This window comes from Camelus ferus, chromosome 13, assembly GCF_009834535.1.
Source record: "Camelus ferus isolate YT-003-E chromosome 13, BCGSAC_Cfer_1.0, whole genome shotgun sequence".
Classification (NCBI taxonomy): domain Eukaryota; kingdom Metazoa; phylum Chordata; class Mammalia; order Artiodactyla; family Camelidae; genus Camelus; species Camelus ferus.
The window spans coordinates 19,768,198-19,792,728 of record NC_045708.1 but is presented as its reverse complement, the minus strand read 5'-3'; the positions used below and the strand labels follow the sequence as shown (position 1 = coordinate 19,792,728).

Genomic DNA, 24,531 nt, shown 5'->3' with positions numbered 1-24,531 from the left:
GGGAGGGAGGGTATAGCTCAGTGGTATAGCACATGCTTAGCATGCACAAAGGGTCCTGGGTTCAATCCCCAGTAACTCCTCTAAAAATAAATAAATAAGTAAAAACCTAATTACCACCCCCCCCCAAACAAACAAGTTGTTGGAATAAGTGGTAATTGAAGTCACCTTGGGAGAGCAGGGAGAGTGATGAGAGGACATGAAAACCCAACATTTAAATGGTGGTCAGGGAAGAAGCCAGCAGGACAGAGGAAGCAAGATCAGAGGAGAACCAGAAGAGAGTATGAGGTATCTGAGAAGCCAAGGAAGAAGTTTTGAGGACTGGGACATGGCCCACAGTATCACATACTGCAGGGTAGTCAGATATACTGAGCTGAAAACAGGCTTTGGATGTGGCAGTTAACTGAGGAGTCACTGGTGACCTCGGGGAAAGCCATTTTATTATGGATTTAGTTTAGATTTTAATGAGTTGAGTGAACATGGCTTTAGGAATGGAAAACAGTGTGTACAGACCAGAGGTCCTAAAATGGTATCAAGAAGCCTACTTCTTTTTCCTCCATCACTCATTAAGCTCAGCTGCTTTGACTGTACAGGAATTTAAGTTGTTCAGTGTTAGAAGAGATTACCTGTACGGAGTGTAGGAAAAGCAGGAGATAGAGCAACAGGGAAGATTGTTTTTCTTGTTGGACAGGAAGGAGATAAACACTGATCAAGGCAATGAATGAATGAAAGAATGGTGTGTGTGTACACCAGTATCAGATGCAGGGAAATTGAGAGTGTTTGTTCCTGTCATATGGCCTCTATGCTTTTATGAAGGAGGCAAAAATCCTTGGGGGAAGAAATTAATGGTACCCTTTAGACAAAGGAGATAGATGGAGCAAGTGGTCCACGTTGCTTGTTGTTTCCTGATTTTCCCTTCATGCCTCCTTGAGCTGGAATTGAAACTGGTTTAGGCTGTTTTGGCTTCAGGGCTTGGCTTTTCTTGTACATCCTCATCTTTTATAAGAACACTTCCTATCCCATCCCCTTCCATTCAATATCCACTGGACTTGCCCTTTCTGATAGTTGTTTTCCAACCTCTCCCTCTGCAATTGCAGTCCTCCTTCTCCTGGGGTACGGTAATCGAAATTCGTAAGGACCCTAAATTCATTCAGTTTCAACAAACACTAGGCAATATGCATCTTCAAAACACCCTTCTGGAGACAATGCGTCACCTCAAAAGGGTCAAGGAAGTTTGAGGACTCTTTTGGAAGGCTAGGAGGAGGAAAATATGGGAGCAGGTGGAGCCCAATGACAGAAGCAGTTCTGACTCATGGTTTCTCTTAACCTTTGGTAAAGGGTGGTATCCTAATGAAGTCAGTCTCTGAAGTGACAAGTAGAAAGTGAGTCATTGGTGGGGCTGCCCGGATTGAAACTGGGTTGCTTGCCAGTGAGGAGTACATGAGCTACAGACTGTCCTATTGTGATGTCAGCCTGAGGTCTAATAATGTGGTCCATATGCAGTAAGTCCTTATAGAGACAACTGATTGGGATGCAGTTGCTTGTCCTTGAATATATGAAGAGTGAGTGCATAATTTGCTTTGATTTTGGGGAAGTCACTTTACCTCTCAAGTTCTTTAATTGGTAAAATTTTCACTTACCTCCCAGACTAGGTGGGAATAGGAAGACCTAGGGCTGTATCTGCTACATAGTGTGGGGGTCACAGTTGGCTTCCTCTCTGCAGCTTATTCTTTTTCCTCATGTGTGCACAGATAGACAGATCTTTGTCTCTGACTACATTTAATGTTCTTACCATAATTTTTTCTTTCTCATCTACTTCTCATTAGGGTGTCTAGCAATATTTTAGTGATCATTATTAAGCTACCTTAAATCTTTTGGAATAAGGTAGAAGATAAAAAATAAGTATTTCACACCAGAACAGTATAGTTTGTTTTTTTAATTCTAAAATACATTAATAATTAATATTGATAGGAAGACTGATATACAATGCAATTATTTATTTTACAAGGAGATTCTGTACATCAGGGAAGCATTTTGAAGTACAATACATCAGGCTTTTATTTCTTCTTTACATTGTGATTGTGAATTGTTACTTACATGGAAAGAGAACATAAAAAACCCACTTTATATATATTTATATAAAAACACCTGAAAAGACTTGACCCCCCCCCAAAGTATCCTGTTTCAAAAGAACATGAATGAGATGATAATGAACTAGATTCCTTGGTGGCACATAGAAAACAGACAAGTAGCTCAGGAGATCAAATCCTGTTTCAAGCTTGGCACATTAAGGGAAAGAAAGGCAGTGAAAGAAGAGCTTGAAAAATGTCAAATGTCTGAAGGCACAGAGAATGCTCGCATAAGCCAAGTAGTCTCCAAACCAACAAGACAGAAAGGTTAGAAGTCAAGTTAGCAGTTAATGTGTGGCCACCTTATATACAGACCTCTAACAATTTGTAATTGTCACTTATCTTTCCTCAGTCACACCAAATGTTAATGAGCTTCAAGGAGATGTGGGCCCAGTGTATCTCCATAGCCATGAAGCATCTGATGTTACTGAGAAATCCAAATACCTCCCTGTTCCCCATACGAAGAGAAGATATTACCTTTTAAGGTCACTTTAGCTTTTTTGTTTTGACCTGATATTCTGATTAGTCAGCAAATCTTACATGGACATGAAAGGAGAAAAAGAGAAAAAAAATCTACTGAAAGATCACACACAGAATAGGGACTGCAGTCTACGGCCATACCACCCTGAACACACCCGATCTCGTCAGAACAGGGACTGCAGAAGGAGTCAGAAGAAATCTAAAAAATAGCCACAATTTTCTGAACATTCAAGGGAAAAAGCCACATTCATCAGTTAAATAGAAACTATTTTTTTCCTTCCACTTAGTGTAGATAGGAATTAGAGGGAAATAGTAAGGCTGTATGGTTTTCAATAAAAATTCAAAGAAAGTAACTGAATCTTCTGTTTTAGGAAATCATATTAATATATATTACAAATACAAAAAGGAGTGGGAGCTGAGCCAATGCCCAGGCACCAACTACACTGGCTACAGCTTGGAAGAGGAGGGGTGAGCGAGGTGGAAGCTGCCAGAGAGGATCAGCAGGAAGACGAGGGCTGGAGTCAGGAGGGAGAGCACAGGAGGCGAGCACATAGCACTGAGGGACAGACAGGGGCAGTGGGTCATGATCTTGCCCCTCCTTGCGTCTCCAAAGACCCCTGGGGTGATTCTGGCTGGAAGTGTGGGGGCTGACAGCACACAAATGCTCCTACAGGGTTGCAACAACTCTGCTTTATGGAGAGAATGCATCTCTTGGTTAGAATGATTTAGGGTATCATTTGGTACAACAAAGTACAACAGCCTATAAAATTTAAGCCATGAGTCAGTTCTCTGCCAAGTTGGCTTTAACATAAAGGCCTTTCTTGGTTTTGTTTTTATATATAGAAAACATACATGCTTTCTTATTTTTCCAACTTGGAATCTGGTTACAGTCCAGATTGCCTGATAGGAAAAACATAAGTTCCCATCATTCCTTCAAGATACCTTAAAAAAAAAAATCAGAATGACTTCTGCCCAAGGGAAGAACACACCAGGTCCTGAGCTGCTCTCGGGCTGGGCTGCTGGGGGAGGACTGAATGCTGTGTTACGGGAGGTATAATACAATACTTTCAACTGACACACCAGTGTGGTGTGAAGGCTTCCCCTGGAGGTGGGGGCCCCTTTTCCAGAAGGTTTTCCCTACTACCAGTTAGATTTGATGGCTGGAATTTAGTGTCCACATAGGTGGGTCTCAAACCAGGACAGGGCAGGTTAGGCTAACAGTGCAAACTGTGCCTCAGCACAGGCAGTCATCTTGGGGTGAGGCAGAGGTGCAGCCAATTAAACTTGGAACCTGCAAGTGAGCCAGAACATTGGTGGCTGGTGAGGGAAGACCCCTCAAGTATGCTGCAGTTCAAAAGCACTGACAAAGTGTTCAGTTTTGACTACGGCACACATTAGAATCCATTCCAGTGAAATGCTACATTCATAGAAGTGCTGTTCACCCCAGAACTGTATCCCGGAGGACTCAGCTCTGGCTGTGCTGAGAAGTGCTGAAGTTCCCTCCACGTCGCTCTGGAGACTGAAGCAGCAAAGCAGTCCTGTTCTGGGGGGTTGTTTAGATCCTCTCTCAAACTTCAGCTTCATGGACGGTGGTAGCTAAAACAGATGATCACAAAGAGCCGAGTCACCAAATACTGCAGACTGCTTTGCTGTAACAGTTGACCCTTAAACAACAAGGGCTAGAACTGTGTGAGTCTACTTCTACTCAGATTTTTTTCCAATAGTAAATACCACAGAGCTACATGACTGAATAGGATGCGTAGGAAATGGAACCACGGGTACAGAGGAACCGCATATATGGAGGGTCAGCTATGAATTATACATGAATTTTCAGCTGAGGGTTGTGGGTGCCTCAGCCCCTGCACTGTTCACATGTCAACTGTATTATCTTAAAAGTAATGAAATGTTATGTTCTAATATTGAAAAACTGCCTCTCCTCCACTCTAACTCTACCTGCCCCTTCTGTAGCATCTGATACTCCTGACCCTCTTCCTTCTTGAAACTCTTTTTTTTTTGACTTCTGTAATACTATCTTTTCCCTAGTTTTCCCTCTTTTCAATTGTTTTTCCTCAGTATGCTTCCCTGGTTCATTTTCCTCCATCCACCCTTTAAATACAAAACACTTTTCTCCTGAAGAACTACTATCTTTTCTTGCAAATTTGAAGCTTTATACCTTTTCTCCCTGGAGTCTAGGCTGAATAGTCAACTGTCTTCCAGGCAGCTTCACTGCAATGTGTCACAGGCTTGTCAAACTCAACATATATAACTGACTTTCCAGTTTATTGTCCGCCTTCCTCTTTTAGAATAAAAGCTCTTTGAGGACAGGGACTTTATCTCGTTCTCTGCTATATCCCAAATACCTTGCACCATTATCTATCAAGTACTATGTGCTGAAAAAATATTTACTGAATAAATGTCCTAAACTATTCACTTACTGACTTCATAGACCTCAAAAATTACAAGTTAGACATCTAAGAGTCATTTTGACTACTTCCTTTAATTCATCCCTGGAATCAACAGATTGCCAAATCCTGTTGATTCTATACTTGAAATGTCTTTCAAATCTATCTTCCCTGTTCTGAGCTAGCAGCATGCTATGACTATTTTAGTTGCTTCCTAACTGGCTTCTTAGCTGCTGTTCTCTTCATCCTTCCAAATCACCTTCCATAGTTCCACCGGGGCTTGTTCCCAGATACACAGAACTCCAGTGGTTCCAATATCCTAGCATAACAGTCAATGCTCTTCAGAACATGACCGTAACCCATCTTGCTAGTCTCACCTTCACCACACTGCCCTCACCCCTCCTCTGCTCCAGCTCCATTTTCTGTCAGAAACAGCATGCATTTTTCTGCTCCCAAAGTCTTGTTAAAGCTGGTCCTTCTGCTTACCATGTTCCTTCCCTCCTTCTTGTCCAAAAGAATCCTTTTACATACTTTAACATCCAGCCTAAACGTCACCTTCTCTATGACTTTCCTTTATTGTTGCTGACTATGGTACTTTACTACTATAAAATGTTACTAATAACACTAAAAACAGCTAACACTGCCATAGCTAGGACATGGTGGACTTGGGATGCTAAACCTGGCAGATTTGGGACTCAGAATGACTGGGGCATTTATCATATTGATTGTACACAGGTTTTCCCAAATTAGACTACAATCTCCTTGCTAGCAAGTATGGTTTCTTATTTGAGTTCAGTGCTCCGAATTATGTTACTACTGTTCAAAGAATCTGGCTTCTCTACACATCTGAGAGCTCAGTACAAACAAATTCTATAGTTAAAATAACCATTTGCCTGTACTGTGATGGAAAAATATTTAATAATATCTTACTTTCCAACTTTGTTTGTTCCTTCTTTTTAGAGCAAACTGTAATTGTCATTGTATTTTCTTTCATTTAGCCTCTCTGTATAAATGTTCCGAGAGTCATCTAGACACTTTCACTGATTCCATTTGTGGCTGGCTGAGTCTTCAGGTATGGGCTGGGTCCTCAGTCACTACAGTAATTCCAAACCAAAATGCTTCTTGGCTTGTTTCATGAAGACAGTTAATTAAAACAAAGTTGACAACTGAATTGGTAAGATCAACTTAGAAAAGACTGAAACCAGAGAGGGCAGGATCTTGTCCAGCTCAGCAACAACTTCCTCATCCATAACCCGGACAGTGAGGTGCAGAGATGAGAGCACCCAGTGGCTTTTTAGTCATTCCTTCCTTTCCCCATGTCCTAGCAGGTCAAGCAAGTTATTTAACCCTTTTGAGCTTGTTTCTTTATCAATAAAACGGGGATCTAAATACACCTGGCATCTTTGCTGCAAGGATTAAATAAGATAATATACATAAAATGCCACAGTCAGTATAGGCATGAGCTCTTAGTTCTTTCTCATCCCTTTCCCTCAATGTAGTCTTCTTGCAGTTAACCCTGCAAGTGCTGTTCTTTTCACATCACTAGAGTCCTTCCTCGCTGAATACCCCTAGTATGTCTACTTTTTGGTTAAGCTCTACTTAGCTCAGAGTATTTGGGTCTTACCGTGTAAAATGTTTGCTCTCTTCATGAACTTCCATCTCTGAGCTTTTAAATTCATTTAATTCTTTTCTTATGGCAGCCTGTAGAGTAGAAACAAATGTTTCAGCATCTTCTGTCTGTTATAGCATAGCAGTGTGATTTGCCATCTAATCTCTATGGTGCTTAACTGTGTGAGTGACTGCAACCCGCAGGAGGTTGCCCGGGGGAGGCAAGAAGCCAGGTCAACACATTGAGTGAAGCTCTGAGCCCAAGGCACACTGCCTTCCCTGACACCCTTCATCTCATAATAAACTGAAAATCTCCAGTTAAATCAAAACACTTGAAGAGCTTAAAAGAAATATTATAGCTTTTATAGTTTCCACAGCATGTAAAATAGCTTTTCCTGTTATAAAAGTGAAATATGGGTAATTACTAAAATATACCATTCAAACTCCCTCCAACCAAACAGAATGACTGTTAAAAATATTTCCTTCCAGATTTTTATACTCTGATACAGCAGGGATTTTTTTCTCTTTCATTTTAGGTGGTGGTGGTGAAGTTATTAGTATAAAGTTTTGGTTTGTACATCTTGGTATTTTGTATCTTGATTAGACTCAGAAGTGAAACTGTTTATGGTTCCCCATTCTAGTTAGTCTTGTATGCTTCAAAGAAAGACAGACAGACAGATGACAGATACCTTGTCAGCAGGGGTCAGTTTGGTCCAAGGTTTGTCAGCTCTCCGATCATAATCGTGGGCATCTGTTACCTCCACATATTCATTAAACCTCAGAATCTTCCTGGCAAGTAGTTCAGCCACAGTTGGCCTTTGACTGAGCTGAAAGAAACGGAGCCTCTTAGTTCTCTATGCCAGGAGTTAGGAATCAATCATGCTCTCAAACTGCCTCTAATCCAGTGCTTCTGCCTTTCACTGCATATTGGAATCACCTGGGGACCTTTAAACATGGCTGACCCCTGGGTCTATCTTCAGAGACTTGGGGTATCAGTTTTTTTTTTCTTAAGCTCCATAATGCACAGCCAAGATTGAGAAGCACTGCTATAAACCAGTGTAACCAGTATAACCAGTGCTTCTCAAACTTTAATATGCATACAAACCATGTGGGGATCTGGTTAAAGTGTAGAATCTGATTAAGCAGATCTGGGGTGGGGCCTGAGACTGCAGCTCTTACAGGCTCCCAGGTGATGCCAATGCTTCTGGTCTGTGGACCACATTTTGGGTAGCAGAAGTGTCAGGGCTTTAAGTTCGTATCTAATAATTGTAAAGTGAATACATTTAATATGCAAGCAGTATCTAGTGTGGGTAATATTAAGGGTGAATTTCCTTTCAACATGGATAATGCCCAAGATACCAGATTCTGTAACAAATTATGATTTAAGGTTGAACAATCAGGTAACTTGCTCGACCTGAAGGCATTAAGTCCAGACACGGCCTCTAGGCACCCTCACTCTATCAAGGATAATTCCTCTGGTCCTGGGGAAGGGGAGCAGTGGGAGAAATTCAGGAAGAAAATGTCTAGATTCCTTGCTCTCCTGGGAATTCTTATACATTTCAAGAAATATCTAGAGAAACTCAGACCAACTCCAAAAACCTACAGGAAGTAATTACTATTATGGAGGGATGGAAAGGAAAAAGGGTTTAATCCCAGAGTTGAAGGATTTACCCAAGTCTGGTACAGAAAAGATTCTACCCTAATTGATCTGGGACCAATGAGAAAATCCTATTTGTTTTTTTCATATTTTTCAGGTGTTACTAAGGGTAAGTTTAGTTCTTTCCCTGATTAGAAAACAATCAGTTTGCCTTGCAAAACTGAATGCTCCACAGCCTCCTGCTACAGTCTCATACTTCAAGAGGTGTTAAGAATCTACAACAAAACCCCTGGTCTACCAAATAAAAGGTCAAAACTTGTCCAAGTATTTACTGAGCACCTTCTTGTGCAGGTTTTTCTAAACAGTAAAAATGAAAAAAAAAGTTCTTATAATGTTATATTGTTTTCTATATTTTCATCATGTGTTGTATTTTCATATCAATCTATAGCAATTCAAGTCAAATTCATTTCTTTCCAAACAGGTCAAATACAAGACGGGCAATGTACCTTTCTAGTAAGTCGACGCTTAATCTCTCGTTTTTCTGCCTGACGATCAGCTTCATTTTTAGCTACAGTTGACAGAAACAAAGATTATTACTTCAAAATGGTAATTTGCATATCAAACTTTTCAATAATTACATGGCAAGTATTTCTTACAGGCTCCACATCAGAATGAAATACTAACTTTGGGAATGGCTAATCAAGATAATTTTCTTGTCAACTGGCATAGTCAAATACTTAAGAGCATGGGTCAGCTAACTATGGTACCAAATCAAGCCAGCTGCCTGTATTTTTCCTGCCCATAGCTAAGAATGATCTTTACATTTTTAAATGGTTACATTTTGAATGGTTTGATAAGTACTTACATAATAGTTTCCTTTTGCTTTTTGGCCTGCAAAGCTGAAAATATTTACTATGTGTCCTTTAAGAAAAACCTTGCATATCTTTGCTCAAGAGTAACCATTAACAATGGAGGAAGGAGATCATACTAAGTTTCATGTCATACGTCTATAATGGTTCCCATACTTTAAAATGTACTTAGTGACTAAGCTGTGCGTATTCAAACAGTGATGAGAAAACAGGGGATGGGCTGGTCAAGCTGAGTATGCCCACAAATAACTCTATGAAGCCTAATCCTCTTCAGTGTGGAGGGTTCTAAAAAAAATTAATTAACTTTTAATTGAAGTACAGTTGATTTACAATGTTAAGGTGGAGGTTTTTAAGGACAAATTTCACTCTATAATCTATAGAAATAAATCTATACTAGATTAGAATGCTACTTCAGAAAGTCGACTATATAAACAGAAAGCAAATTAATTACATTACATATTTTATGACTTCAGAGGTATGAAAGTCTTAAGAGATGAAAAAGCTGCACTTGGGACTTGCTTTGGGCACAAACCCTTAGACTCCACTAGCAACAGGAAGGTCCACTCCAAATGCACAACCCCCTCAAAAAGCCCAAGGTAGGCTCAAGATACGGTGAGAACATTAAAACGTAATTTTCTGGAGTATCCCAGTACACTAAACAATACATAATGATATCTTGTAAAGGAAGCTTGGAAGAACTTTGTTTCTTCAGGGAAAAAAGTATGAATAGTCCTTCCTTGGCTAGAATATTCTCTCCTCAGCCCTTGTAGAAAATGCTTCTCTTTTCTGTTATGCATGTTAAAGTCAGATATACAAAGAAAATCTATACAACTTCATTTCCATGGCTGGACTCACGTTGTAGTATGTTTCGTTGTTCTAGTTCTTCTGGTGTTGGTCTTTGACTCAGTCGTCTAAAAGGGAGATAAGATTATTTCTACATTAAACCTCCTAATATTGTTTACAAAGATCTGTTTGGTCTTAGTTTATATTAGCCCCTATTCTAGAAAGAAATCAATACATATTCAAACTTTTGATATTTCATTTTTTATCTGATTCATTGTTTATGAAACAATTTTCATAATGAAAGTGTTAATACAGAAATTACAACGTAAAAAGGAATTGTACATGCAAACAGGAGGCTGGGATTCTAGTTCTAGCTCTGACACTTAACAAGCCCTATCACCGCAAAAAAGCTCAGTCAGACCTTGAGTGTACTCATGTGTAAAATAAAGATTTGAACGGGATTGGTGGCTCCCAAACAGATTTCCTCCTTCAGCATATCTGTTAACAAAGATCCTCAAGGATACTAACAAAAATTCTGATTCAGGAAACCAGGATGAGAACTAAGATGATACATATGTATATTTACAATGCTTCCCGTATGACTCTGATGTCCTGTCTTGATTTTTAAACCAGTAGTTTAGGAACCACTGGAATTAAAGATTGTCTTTTTTTGAAGTGATATTCTGTAAATCTACGATTTTAATTTCTGTCCTCTTTGAAATATCTGAAGCTTCTCATCGCATCCACAGTTATGAGATGTTATTCAATAATGACAACTTGTCATTTCTGCAATCAGAAAGTTCTTCATTTCTTAGCTTTAACGCATCCTCAGACAGTGTTTGAACTACATGCTAGTAACTCTTTAGTTGCATGGAAAACTCCCAGTCCCATTTTATATACAGTTTACAGGTTTATGTATTTCAAAGTCACTCAGAACAAGACCTTCTTTCTTCAATGTTCATAAAACAAACAAACAAAACCACACATAACAAAAAAACCCACAAAAACAGAAAACAACAAACCCTACAGCTTTAAGATGTGACATACAATAAACTTCATGATTTGATAGTTTGACATATGTGTGTACCTGTAAAACGATCACCACAATCAAGAAAAGGAACATATCCATCACCCTTGTATTGATTTCCTGGGGCTGCTATAACAAATCACCACAAAGTGGATGGCTTATAACAGAAATTTACTGTCTCACAGTTCTGGAGGCCAGAAGTCCAAAATCAAGGTGTTGACAAGGTTGGTTCCTTCTGAAGGCTCTGAGGAAGAATCTGTTTCAAGCTTCTCTCCTAGCTTCTAGTGGCTGCCGGTAGTCCTGGGCATTCTTTGGCTTGGAGATGCATCACTCCAGCCTGCCTCCTTAGCCACACAGCATTCTCTCTCTGTGTGTGTTTGTGTCTCTGTGTCCAAATTTCCCTCTTCACATGAGGACACCACTCACTGGATCAGAGCCTACCCTAAACCAGTATGACTTCATCTTAAATTGATTATATCTTCATAGATGTTCCTTCTAAATAAAGACACATTCACAGGTACCAGAGATACAACTCTACAACCTCCCTGACAAAAATCTCATTTCCTTTTGTAATCTCAACCTCATTACCTGCAGGCAAACATTGATTTGCTTTATTCAATTTCAATTTAATTTCTTCTTGCCCCCAGGCAAACACTGACCTGCTTTATGTAACTATAAATTAGTTTTCATTTTCTAAAATCTTATAGAAAATCATATAGTATATACTTTATTTGTCTAGCTTCTTTCAGTCAGGATGATTGTTGAGATCCACCTAAGTTGTGGCATTATAATAGTTCATTTCTGTTTCCTGCTCTGTAGTGTTCCATCACATGACTATGTCCATCCATTTGTCTTTTGATAGATATTTGGGTTGTTTCTATTTTTTTTTTGGAGGGGGGACTATTACAAACAACAATGAATGGAATGGCTGGATCATACATTGATTTTCTTTAAAGGAACTTACAAATTGCTTTCCAAAGTAGTTCTACTATTTTACATTCTACTACCAGTGTATGAGAATCCAGCTGCTCCTCATCCTTAGCAGCTCTTAGTTTTATCAGCCTTTTAAACTGCAATTTTAGTCATCGTAATGGGCTTGTAGTGGTATCTCACTGTGGTTTTAATCTGCATTTCCCTAATGACAGATGATGTTGAGCAACTTTCCATATGCTTATTTGCCATCTGTACATCTTCTCTGGTGATGTGTCTTTTGAAATCTTCTGCTCCCCCCACCTTTTAAATTAAAAGTGGGTTGTCTGTCTTCTTATTGAGTTTGGAGAGTTCTTCATATACTCTAGATATAAGACCTTTATCAGATACATGGTTTGAAAATATTTTCTCCCGGTTTGTGGCTTGTTTTTACATTCTCTTAACAGTGTCTCTCACAAAACAAAACTTTTTAATTTTGATGAAGAGCCATTTATCAATTTTTTCTCTTAAGAATCATGCTTTGAGATAGTATCTAAGAATTCTTTGTCTAACCCATACTCTTTTAAAAGTTTTAAAGTTTTAGCTCTTATATTTAAGTCTATGATCCATTTTGAATTAATTTTTACATATGATACACAGCATGAATTGAAGTTATTTCTGTGCCAGCACCACTTGTTGAAAAGATCATCCTTTCTCAATAAAATTATCTTGTATCTTTTTCAAAAGTGAGTTGTACATATACGGGTGGGTCTATTTCTGGCTCTCGCTTCTGTTCCATTGATCTACTTGTCTATGTTTATATCAATATCATACTGTTTAGGTTACTTTAGCTTTATAATATGACTTAAAATAAGACAGTGTTAATCCTCCAAGCCTGTTCTTTTCCCTAGTTGCTTTGTATTTCCATAAGAATTTCAGAATCAGTTTGTCAATTAAAGCCCACTCAGGGGTATTTTGATTGGAATTCTGTTGAATCTACTGATGTCTTAATAATACTGAGACTTCTGATCCATGAATATGTTATTTCTTTACATTTATTTAGGTCTTCTTTACTTTCTTCAGTGGTATTTTATACTTTTCAGTGTACAGGTCTTACACAATCTTCTGTCAGGTTTATCCTTAAATTTTTAAAGATATCTAATGCTACTGTAAATGGTAATCTCTTATATTTTTACATTTCAGTTTCAGACTGTTCATTGCTAGTGTCCAACAAGCTCTTCCAAAAAGATTATGACTTGGAAAAAACACTCAGAGATGAACAACTAGCTTTGCAGTAAAGCAGAAAGCAATCTATTATGAAAGATACCCAATCTTGGATGAAATGTTCAGCGTGGGGGATACTGTCAATAATAATGTAATACCTTTGTATGGTGACAGGCAATAACTAGATTCATTGTTGTGGTCATTTTGCAGTGTACACAAATATCAAACCACCATGTCGTGTACCAGGAACCAGCACAGTGTTGTAGGTCAATTATACTTTAAAACACAAACAAACGAAAAACAAACTCATAGAAAAAGAGATCAGATTTGTGGTTACCAGAGGTAGGGGGTAGGAGAGGGTGAATTGGATGAAGGTGGTCAAAAGGTACAAATCTACAGTGAAAGATAAACAGTAGGGATGTAATAAATAACATAATTAATATAATTAACATATACCTTATATATGAAAGTTAAGAGACTAAATCCCAAGAGTTCTCATCACAAGGAAAAAATATTTTGTGGTAATCATTTCATGATGTATATATAAGCCAGATCATTATGCTCTATACCTTAAACTTATACAGTGCTGTATGTCAAATATATCTCAATAAAACTAGAAGAAAAAAAAATCCATTCTTAACTAATTCCTAATCTTGATGGTCTCTTGCTGACATTCAGAAGGCCACAGTTCTGCATTAAGATTGTCATCTCCAAAAAAAAAAAAAAAAAAAAAAAAAGATTGTCATCTTGGCCAACAGCAAAGCCAGGTGTCTGAGGCAAGAGAGGAGAATATATTTTAATTAGCAGACATCCTTAGTTAGTTATTTTTAAGGAATATGTCAAGAATTCCACCTCCTTTTCCTCACTCTACCAAGAGAAACATTTGAGGTTGCAAACACCTGTCTGTGTACCTGGATTCTACATGTATTCTATATGCAGGAAGCTGGCTTGCATTCACTTTCTCTATGCTTTTGGTTCCAGCTGACTTCAAAAATATACTAACACTTTGAAACGAGGCAGTTACATGGAACATGTGAAATAGATACAATGGAAAATATGGGTGTGATCTTGAATTGGGCTGGTACCTCATGGCTGAGCAACCGGATAAATGCCAGAGGAGCCTTGCTGTCCTGGGAACCACCCGAATTCTCTAGAAACTTAAAAAAAAAAACATATTTATGTCTGTCTTACGGTGTAAAGCTGTGAGATACGTCTACGTCATGGCTTAAAGTTCTAGGAGCCATCTAGTTACTTAATTTCCAAATTCTTAGAAAAGATACCCCAACTGTGTACAATACATATTTTTAAAAATTACGCTATTTCTAAAATTTAAAAAAAGGCTAAATGAGTATTCCAGCACAAAGTAGATCTCTAACACACATACTGGCATAATCAAATCAAATCAATCTATTCTACACAAAGACCTACCGGATCAGAGTGTTTCCAATCTGGTGCCGTATTTCATTCCACTCCTCTTTGCTTTTTCGAGGCCAAGAATCCGTGATCACCTCTGGTTCACTGGGTCTGTGGTTCAACTTCATTGCCAGTGTATCCTTCCTCTTCACTTTGTTGGCCAGAGCACCTTTGTGCAAGGGAAAGAAAAACATGTAGAAGCTTAAGGCTCAACCTCACCTGGAGCTAGGTAAGAATCTGAACAAACAGTATCATAACTCCCAGCTTTCTACTTGGCCGTCAGTGATCCACCTAACACAATGGTGGGGGTAAAGCTGGAGACATCTAAAAATCTTTTCAGCAGATAGACTCAGCTGAGCTAAAGGCATCTTCTCCCTTCTAGCAGTTCTCTCTATCAGTTTTGTCCTGAGTGAGACTTGCCAGAGGAGGGATAATCTAAGCACAGGACAGCCTCTGAATTAAAACATAGAGACACTTGCACTACATACCTCATAAGGTTCCTACTCTTTTTTTTTTCTTCTTATATATAAACATTTTTTAATTGAGTTATAGTCATTTTACAATGTTGTGTCAAATTCCAGTGTAGAGCACAATTTTTCAGTTATACATGAACATACATACATTCACTGTCACATTCTCTTTCGCTGTGGGCCACCACAAGATCTTGTATATATTTCCCTGTGCTACACAGTATAATCTTGTTTATCTATTCTATATATACCTGTTAGTATCTACAAATTTCATACTCTCAGTCTGTCCCTTCCCACCCCCCATCCCCCCTGGCAACCACAAGTTTATATTCTATGTCTATGAGTCTGTTTCTGTTTAGTATTTTTTTTTTTTAGATTCCGCATATGAGCGATCTCATATGGTATTTTTCTTTCACTTTCTGGCTTACTTCACTTAGAATGACATTCTCCAGTAACATCCATGTTGCTGCAAATGGCATTATGTTGTCAGTTTTTATGGCTGAATAGTATTCCGTTGTATAAATATACCACATCTTCTTTATCGTAAGGTTCCTACTCTTAAAGCTGCTTTCCACTTTTAGGAATCAAGATTCCATTATTTGCAGATTTGTGTTTGTGAACATGTTTTTTCCCTTTGCTCCATGAACACAATGAGTTCATTAGGCTAAAGGAGAGCATCACTTTTGTCTTCTCCACAAAGCCCAAATACCAACTTTCCTTTACTCCACATTCCTTAATACTTTCATTGTAAATTTAAAATCAAAATCAAACAGATAAAAACCTGATTGACTCAATCTACTTGGCTCCCTCTCACTGGCTTGTTATAACAATGGGAACAGCAGGGACAAGGGTCCTTCCCAGTGGCTTTTAACAGCAGTTAGCTCCTGACGGGGGAGGGTACCTGCTTCCATTCATCTTATGCTTGCTAAGACCAGCTTGTAGCTATATCCGTGAAAGAACTTTCTCCTTTGCTTTCCCTCCCTTTCTTACTATGATGGCTTTCATCTTCATCCTCTTCATCTCGGTACTGAATGGGACCTTCTGAATCAGAGTCACTCTCCTTCTCTTCCTCTTCCTCCTGCAGACGCTGTGGTGGTTTAGGAACGACGGAGGTAGATGCTACTTCCTCATCAAATGCAAACAGGTGGATTTGTTCCTCTTCTTCTTCATCGTCTGGACTAACAAATTAACATAATTACATTTTCCTTTCAGAGACATAAAGAATAACTGATTTGCAAGGCAAAGTACCGAAAAACTATGAAAAGGTCCATGAGTGAAATAATTATAGTTCCTTCCCTTAACTTTTACAATCATGCTGAGAAACTTTTTAGCACCTATTAATCTAAAGGGCTCTGAGTTCAAATCCCAGCTTTACAATGTATTTAGTAGCTTGTAAGTTACTTAACTCTTCTGTAGATGGGAATAATACCTACCTTGTTGGCTTGTTGTGAGAATGAAACAAATTCTAGAATGCACTAGTGCCTGGCAAACAGGGCCCTGAAGATCTACACATAAGACTGAAGTTTGCTTTGGTCTGATTAAATGAGAAGACTACTTTGTTCATGGGCAAAACTCAATAAAAATACTTAACCCATTTCTCTTTGGTTTAACAATGAAGTAGGACAGAATGATAATCTAAAACAAGGAAGCAAAGAGAAGTAAAGATGAAAACTAACTTCTCCCCTTTGCACTTGGGAGGCATAAACCTGATTTAGTCTACTTAAAACTCCTGAACTGTCTCTTCCCAAGATGTGAAATAAGTAATACCAGCAAAACAAATAAAAAGTAAGATGCTGCAATAGCTCTGTAACAATTCTTTTAGTTAGTAAAACAAATTTCCAACTTGCCAAAAGGTATTAATCTTCAGTCACAATTTGTCTGGATTTTAAGAACACCAACAAAGTAGGTAGAAGTACCAGTGCTACTGTGAACAGATTGAGAGTTTGGGGACAGATGTGGGAAACAAGATGACCAGCGCCAGTCTAGGGGGCTGGAATACTGACCTATCTTTCAGAGCTCCCTTCTTTTTCTCTAGGCTTCTCTCTCTCCCTCTCTACCAAGTTGTGTGCCAGGCACTAGTGCTTTCAGATTTGTCTAATTTCATTCTCACGCCAGTGAGATAGGTATTATTCCTGTCTGCAGGTTAGACAACAGAAGAGCAGGTTAAGTAACAGACACTACTGCAAGCTAGTAAATAAGAGGCAGAACTGGCGTTTGAACCCCGAACTATCTTACTCCAAGGTCAACGTTCTTAAGCATCATGTTCCACTGCTTCCCTTATATCATATAAAAATATACAGTGGTTTTAATTTTCAAGTACAGAAGCTTGTAATTTCTTTTTATCATCATGGACATTTCTGCCATGGAAACAATGCTATAGAAATCAGGAGGGTAAAAAAGTCCAAATTCAAGAACATGTCCTACTTATTAAGCATTCTTAATTTAAATGTATTCATTTTCTCTTTATAAGTAATTTTTTCTAAGAAGGACTACCCAGAGTAGAGAAGAGGGAACAAGAGGCAAGCTTTAAAGGCACTCACACTTTTAGCATTTCAATAGTGATGGGAAGTGACCTGGTCCGACCCAGGGTACTGCTGTCCTCAGAAAAGTTGTCACTGTTCTCGAAGAGCAATGAATGAGCTCTATGAGAGCCTTCCAAGGGAGGAGTCATGGGGAGCGGGCTGGTCAGGGCCTGCTGGATTCGGATATGCAGTGGGAGTGGGGGCAGCCTAGGGGGTACATGGGGCTCCCCAAAACTGTGGTCCAACATCCTCTTGGGCACTTCCTTTTTCTGATTTTCCTGCTGGGGAACCTCCTGGGATAGGTCTAAGGAAGGCAGAAACTCAATTTCTGGCACAACTTGCAAAGTCTTAGCAGGGAATGGAGGGGACCGAGGGGGTTCTGGAGGTATATGAGTAGGCAGTGGGGGGGAGGGGGAGGAAGGGGGGATTGTCAGCAGTGGTTCGGAACCCACAGAGCAAGTGCTCTTCTCTCTCTGATCACTTGGTGCTTTTGTGGTGGTAGCAGCAGCAGCAGCAGACTCTGAGGTGGGTACCAAGGTTGATGGAATGCCTCTCTTAGGTGGTAAAGGTGGGGATGGTTTTGATAACAAGGTACCACTGTTTATTGCCTGGGACAGTTCAGCTGGAAAAGAGAAAGCAACACCTCAAATTAAGATGGCTTTTCAGTGCTTTGAGGGGCCAGCCCACAGCCTAGAATTAGAGCTGAGCTCACACTTAGTCTTTCAGGCTAATTAGAACATTTCATGGCTTTGCCATTCCCTAGCTAGCTCATCCTGAAACAAAATTTACATTTGAATATCTAGAAGGCCTAATAAATGTACAGCAGTGTAGGAAAACCACTACCTTAATATTCTGATGAGACATTTCTTGCTTCTTTACTATGACAATAGCTATGACAACTTTGTATAACTTGATATTGGTATAGATAAAGTTAATGTGAATAGAGATAGAAAAAATGTGGCTAAGTTATTTTGTCTAACAGTATTCCATTAAAAAATTTAAACATGCAGATAGAAATAAAAAAACAAATACTACCAGGCATTGCTATCATATCCTGATAAATAATGATACCTAGATATCTCAGCTCTGTATTATTAAACTACCAATAATGACACCTTGGATTTTTATAGCAAATGCAAAGGACTTTGAAGAAATCATAGTGCTTGTCTATCTTTGACTTCATAATATTCTTTTTATACAAGGGTCATCTTTACCATTTTACAGAAGGAAAAACTGAGGCCACGGAAGTTAGGTGACTTGCCCAAGATATACTACAAAATGGCAAGGATTCAGCTAATTCCCAGGACTCATTATAAAGTTCCATCCTCCGGATCCCACTGACTTTATTTTTATTAGTGTCCAGGCCTCTTGGTGTCCTTTATGCCCAACCTGCCATTTCCACTCTCCACTACACTACGGGCTCCTTGATGGCAGGGCAACCGTTGTCTCTATCATCATATTCACAGGGTGGGGCACAGTGTCTGGCATATAATGGGCCCTCAATACATGTTTATTAGATGAGAGGCCCCCTACCCTGTGTCATGACAATATATATCCCTGTGTGATTCCCCCAAAGCCCCAGACTCAGGTACTGATTCAGCAAAGTCCCTTTGGAGAGCTCAAAATGGCTTTTAAGAAGTGGATCATCACATCACAAAAGGTCAGTCTTCCAAAATAAATAGTAGTTCTCTTGGTTGCCAATCTCTAATCCTCTACCCAAATCCCTCACATTGGTCCCACAAATTGTTTTCAAAGATTTTATGTCTTACTTAGAGAGCAGCACCTCAAGTTTCCCTAAAATGAAAACTTAATTGCCCTAAATCCGATTCCATTGGCAGCATTCAAAGTGAAAGTCTAGCTAACCTAATAATATTTTAATGTCACTCTTTGTAAGTAAAATTTTAAAGGGCTTTCTAGAAAAATATTGCATACATACAAAAAAAAAAGATTTAAAAAAATGTGAATTTTAGGATCAATGAAAGAGATACTTTTTAGTAGACTAGATTTTTGCTGTCTGCCTAAAAATAGCAGTTAGCTATTCAATCTACAATAAAACCCACACCTGAAAGACCAAATTTGAATATTTTAATGTTTGAATTGATAAAGTAAATCAACTTTGATAATTTAAATAAAACATATAGCTGAAGTTGGTAAGGAAGTAACCTCTGGTATACAAACCCTGACGATGGCACTTGGCTGTAGTTCTGTGGGAAAGATGCCAGAATATTTGCTGGAGGGGTTACAAATTCCCTTCATCTGTTCAGTTATTTATGGTGGTCCTTCCTTAGTCCTAATACTCCTAATTAGTCCTTAGTCCTACTACTACGCCTGTTAGTAGACAGAACAATGTCTAAAGCAATGGTTTCCAAATGTTTGGATTTCATAGACCAATACAGTTAAAAAGAAATTCTCAACCAATTACAGGTTGTCAATTTTTATTATTTTCAAGTAAGGCTTGATATTCAGTAAACCACTTATGAACATAATCATTTCATGAAAGAAATGGTCTTTTAACACCAAAGAATTAGGAAGGTCATAATTTCAGAATAAAGGATAGTTCTTTAAATCAAATCTATTTAACCTTAATAAAAGCTGTGTGAACTGTCCTATTTTTCTTTCTGCTGAGGACTACTCATGATTTGATGTCGATCCCTCAGTCACTGGGCCTATCGCTTTGGGTTATTCACCTGAGGTGAGGAGTGAATTCTGCAATTCAGCCCAGGATACAGTACACATATTATCACTTTTTAATGTTGTCTTACCCCCAAAAGGGTAGATTACTACTGGTTTAGAGCAGTGGTTCTCGTTGTGGTTCCTATATAAGCAGCATCAGCATTATCTGGGAACTCATTAGAAATGCAAATTCTCGGGCACTACCGCAAACTTACGGAATCAAAAACTCTAAGGGCAGAGCCCAGCACTCTGTGTTCATTAACAAGCCCTCCAGGTGATCATGAGGAGAACACCTGTCCACACAACAGACTGAGAACACAGGCACACAGGACAGAGGTCTGTACTGCAGAGGTGAAAAGCTTATGTTTGGTTTCTATCTCTCACTAACTGCAACCCTGAGTGAATCACAACTTCACATTCTTACTGCTTTAACTATACAATAGATAAAGTAGATAAAACTTCACAAGGAGGTTTTGAAAATAAGTATATGAAACCTCCTTGATCTTCAGAGATAAGTCAACACAGTACTCCATCCAAAGGGTGATAATGATAATAACCTTCATCCTGTTTTTGTCAAGCTAATCCAACCTGTTTTACTCACAATGAAGCCTAAGCCTGTTTTTCTAGTCACTCCACACAATTTGGTTAAATTAGCCATTTAATGAGCATACTTTTTTATTTCTCCATTCAATCATTAACAAAAACTTTAAGCAGTACTAAGCTTAATATAATGTTTCCTAAAAAACTATCTGTTTTTCTGTCCTCCCTTTCTTGAAAATTCCTCTATATTTAAGAAAAGAAAATTAACCTAAATATGACATCAGGTAAATATAAAAAATTTACTAAACCAATATAAATTTATGGGTTATCTTCATTCATTCATTCATTCATTCATTCATTCATTTATGGCTGTACTGGGGATTGAACCCAGGACCTCATGCATGTGCTCTACCACTCCTCTTCAACCACTTATTTCATTAAGAATAGCATTCTTAACTCTCCCAAGATAAAACATGATTTCATCAGAACAATTTAAATAATATCTTTTGCAGTTCCCCATGAAGATATTATGTCAGACACTGAATCGTAAGTTACACTGGCATCTATACAATCATCTTTTTATCTACTGGGTTTGCTGAAGGAAGGCACTGGCAGTTTAAAATAGGTTTAAAAAAAAAAACAACCCTTTTCTCCATGTAGGTTAAACCCATCATGGTCTTCACAAGCCCAGTTCCCCAACTATAAAAAGTAGTTCAGAAACATTGTTTTAGGAAAATAAATATTAATTCCCTCAAACTTGAACCTAATTTTAGTGATCTCTGACCCCACCCTGTTACCATTCATAGCCATCTATCTACCTCATTTTCAAAAATTTTTTCCCCTATATTGATGGCATTGAAAGGGACAAGATATGGAGAACTCTCTCACAGACCAAACCAATACTGTACCAGTTATTCAACAAAACAACCATCTAAAACCAAATCAAACCAAACCAACAGAACTCTAAAGACTTACCAATGACAGGGTTGCTATTTCTGTGAGCTGGTTTAGGGGGAGGGATAGGGGGCTGCTTGGCAGGGACTGTATGGGTGAGGCTCGGGGTAGCAGTAGTGTTAGTGCTGGCAGGAGCAGCAGGAGTCCTGGGTGCTTGGGAAGGGGGGACAGAGGAATGAACAGTTTTTGCCAGGTTCGTAGCAGCCGTAGTGGCAGTAGGTACTGTGGTGATGGCGGTTGTGGAAGTGGAGGAGATGGGTCTTGCTGTGCTGCCAGAGGAAGTGGCGTCCTTTGCTTGCCCTTCATTTGCCTCATGAGAAGAAAAGTGTCTTTTAGGGGGAAGTAGAGGCTGTTTGGTTACATTCTCAGGAATGGACTCTGCTTCAGAATTAGGCTGGCTTCCAGTCGAGCCTGTGTAATAACAGATGTGATTTAAGAGAGGAGAGAGTTACAAGACAGCCTGAAAAACCTAACACCTCTACATCTACAGTCAACTTCATCCCTTATTTAACTTACAGATAAGTTTAGAGGCAAAGTTTCTCAACTTCAACATACTTAAGGTATATGACAGTTTCTCAATCAGTAAGAGAGGCTTGTTATGGTAGTGATTCTTCACACGAGAGCCGGGCAACTAGACAGAGTCCCTTGGATGGAGGAGGAGGAATGTGAAGCTTGAAAAAGCCCTATAGGTGTATCTGATATTTAACATCCTTTTTCACCCTTGAGAATCACAAATTTAGGCATTTTGTGAATGCAAGAATGAGGGGAAAATTCTACTTAAATCCAGTTTCTTACCTAGTCGCTTCTTTGGGTCCTCTTCTGGAATAGATTTCCTAAGATTTGCTACTCTTCCTGGCTCTTCCTCTACTTGGACTGGACTGGAAGATCTGGCACTCCCTATGGGGGTGGTATGGCCATTCTTTAGCATGGCATGGCTCAACTTCCCTGGATCCTCACCACCTGCAAGGTCCAAAAAAGAGGAAATTGATGGACCAGCGTGGTCAGATAGGGAGAAAAGTCAGCAATTTCTTTTTCTTTCTTTTTTTTTTTAAATTAGTGTTCTTTCTTTTTTTTTTTTAACTTTTTTTATTGAGTTACAGTCATTTTACAACATTGTGTCAAATTCCAGTGTAGAGCACAATTTTTCAGTTATACATGAACATACATATATTCATTGTCACATTTTTTTTTCGCTGTGAGCTACCACAAGATCTTGTAAATATAGTCAGCAATTTCTAAGCTTTCCTGTTTTAGCTTATTATTTAGATCTAAATTATTTGGATTTTATGGTAGTAATGGAAATAAGTAATTACTTTTTTCAATAAACATTTGACTGTCTATTATGTACCAGGTATCCTGCTATATGAATAACACAGATTTAGGATACATAAATAATTACAATGTTAAATGTTAAGAGCTATAATGAATGAAGTGCTATGGTAGGAATGAAGAAACAATTATCTTGGATGGGGGGATGGGGTTAGAAAAGCTTTACAGAAAGTGGTAGCAAAACTGGATCTTAAAAGGGGAGGAGAAGCCTACCACTCAATGACAAGATGAGAAAAGACTGTAGGAAGAAGGAATAGCAAGTATGAAGGTGTGAAATTATTCAACATGTTTGGGAAATAACAACCAGTTTGGCCTGGCAGGAGACTCGATATACGTAAGAAATAGTATGGATAGGACTGTAAAGACAAGCAAGAGTCAGGCTATGAAGGGTACCAAATACCATGTAAAAGAGCCTGGACTAATTCCTGTAGGTAACAGGAAGCCAAAAATTAAAGTAGGAGAGAGACGATATATTTTTAAAATTTGGCTTTCAGATTTTATTTAATGCAAAGTAGCTCTAATGAAGAGAAATGAAATGCAACCAATGTACTACAGTCTTACTCTTCTGATATACTGCTTCATAAAAGTCATACATATCTTGTAATAACCTTTAATGAAAAAGGATATGAAAACAAATATATATATATACGTGTATATGCATGACTGGGATAGTGTGCTGTACACCAGAAATTGACACATTGTGATGGACTGTACTTCAATTAAAAAAAAAAGTCATACATCGGAGAAAGTATTGACATTATTGAACCAACAATGAGTGCTGAAATACCAAAACATGATCTTTAAGACAGACAGACAAGATTAGGACAGCAATAGAGGCCTGGAGACAAATTTGGTTTAAGAAAAAAGGAAATGACACAGTACTGTAGCTGGTACAAAGCTGAGAATGTATAGAGAAAGAGTATGTTTGCCTCAAAGATCCTTCATTAACTACTCAATTTCAGTTCCAGAGTTAAAGACCACAGCCAGACAAGGTAGGCTCTCGGAAGGAAAGGTGAGGGAAGTTTCTTTTTAACTCAGCGAAAAAATGGACTTTAATATAGGAAATTAGGAGGTAATTACTGCAAAGAAAATCATTCATGATTACCCTGAAGTTCTAATTCCTTAAAAATAATCAATTATTCTCACTTATGTTTTAATATTTTCTCATCACTAGATATTTTCATTCTCACAAAAAATATATGCCCATTTATATGCAACAGAGGAGTGGGGAAGTGGGAGGTACAAACTACTAGGTATAAGATAGGCTCAAGGATGTAGTGTACAACACAAGGAATACAGCCAATATTTTGTAATAACCATAAATGGAAACTTTAAAAGTTGTATAAAAAAATACATGCCTTCTTTGAATAAATCAAATATAGATGGTATGGCACTGAATTCTATAGAAATATCCTATCATTATGTAATTTTTTTTCACTGACAAGTTTAACATCAGAAAAAATGTACAAAATAGAAATGTAGGTTTCAAAGACATATTACAAGAATAACACTTGTGTGATCATTACGGACATTAAGTAAGATGTTTCCAGACCTCTGAAGCCTCCCTCTCTCCCTCATTAACATACCTCTCCTTCCCCCTCAAAG

At 38.4% G+C, this 24,531-nt stretch overlaps 1 protein-coding gene across 4 annotated transcripts in view; it reads right to left on the bottom strand.

Annotated features, from left to right (window-relative positions):
- Positions 1-1,918: 1,918 nt before the first annotated feature.
- Positions 1,919-24,531, bottom strand: part of PHACTR4 (phosphatase and actin regulator 4) — a 75,169-nt gene continuing 52,556 nt past the window's right edge. For all 4 annotated transcript variants that reach the window (XM_032495648.1, XM_032495646.1, XM_032495647.1 and 1 more), the window contains 10 exons: positions 22,393-22,557; positions 21,619-22,008; positions 17,449-18,052; positions 15,899-16,086; positions 14,454-14,607; positions 9,938-9,993; positions 8,720-8,781; positions 7,306-7,443; positions 6,633-6,709; positions 1,919-4,202 (listed from right to left, as the gene is read on the bottom strand). In XM_032495648.1, the coding sequence (XP_032351539.1) occupies positions 4,187-4,202; positions 6,633-6,709; positions 7,306-7,443; positions 8,720-8,781; positions 9,938-9,993; positions 14,454-14,607; positions 15,899-16,086; positions 17,449-18,052; positions 21,619-22,008; positions 22,393-22,557 (1,850 nt within the window). In that variant the 3' untranslated portion in view covers positions 1,919-4,186. The remainder of the gene's footprint in view (positions 4,203-6,632; positions 6,710-7,305; positions 7,444-8,719; positions 8,782-9,937; positions 9,994-14,453; positions 14,608-15,898; positions 16,087-17,448; positions 18,053-21,618; positions 22,009-22,392; positions 22,558-24,531) is intronic.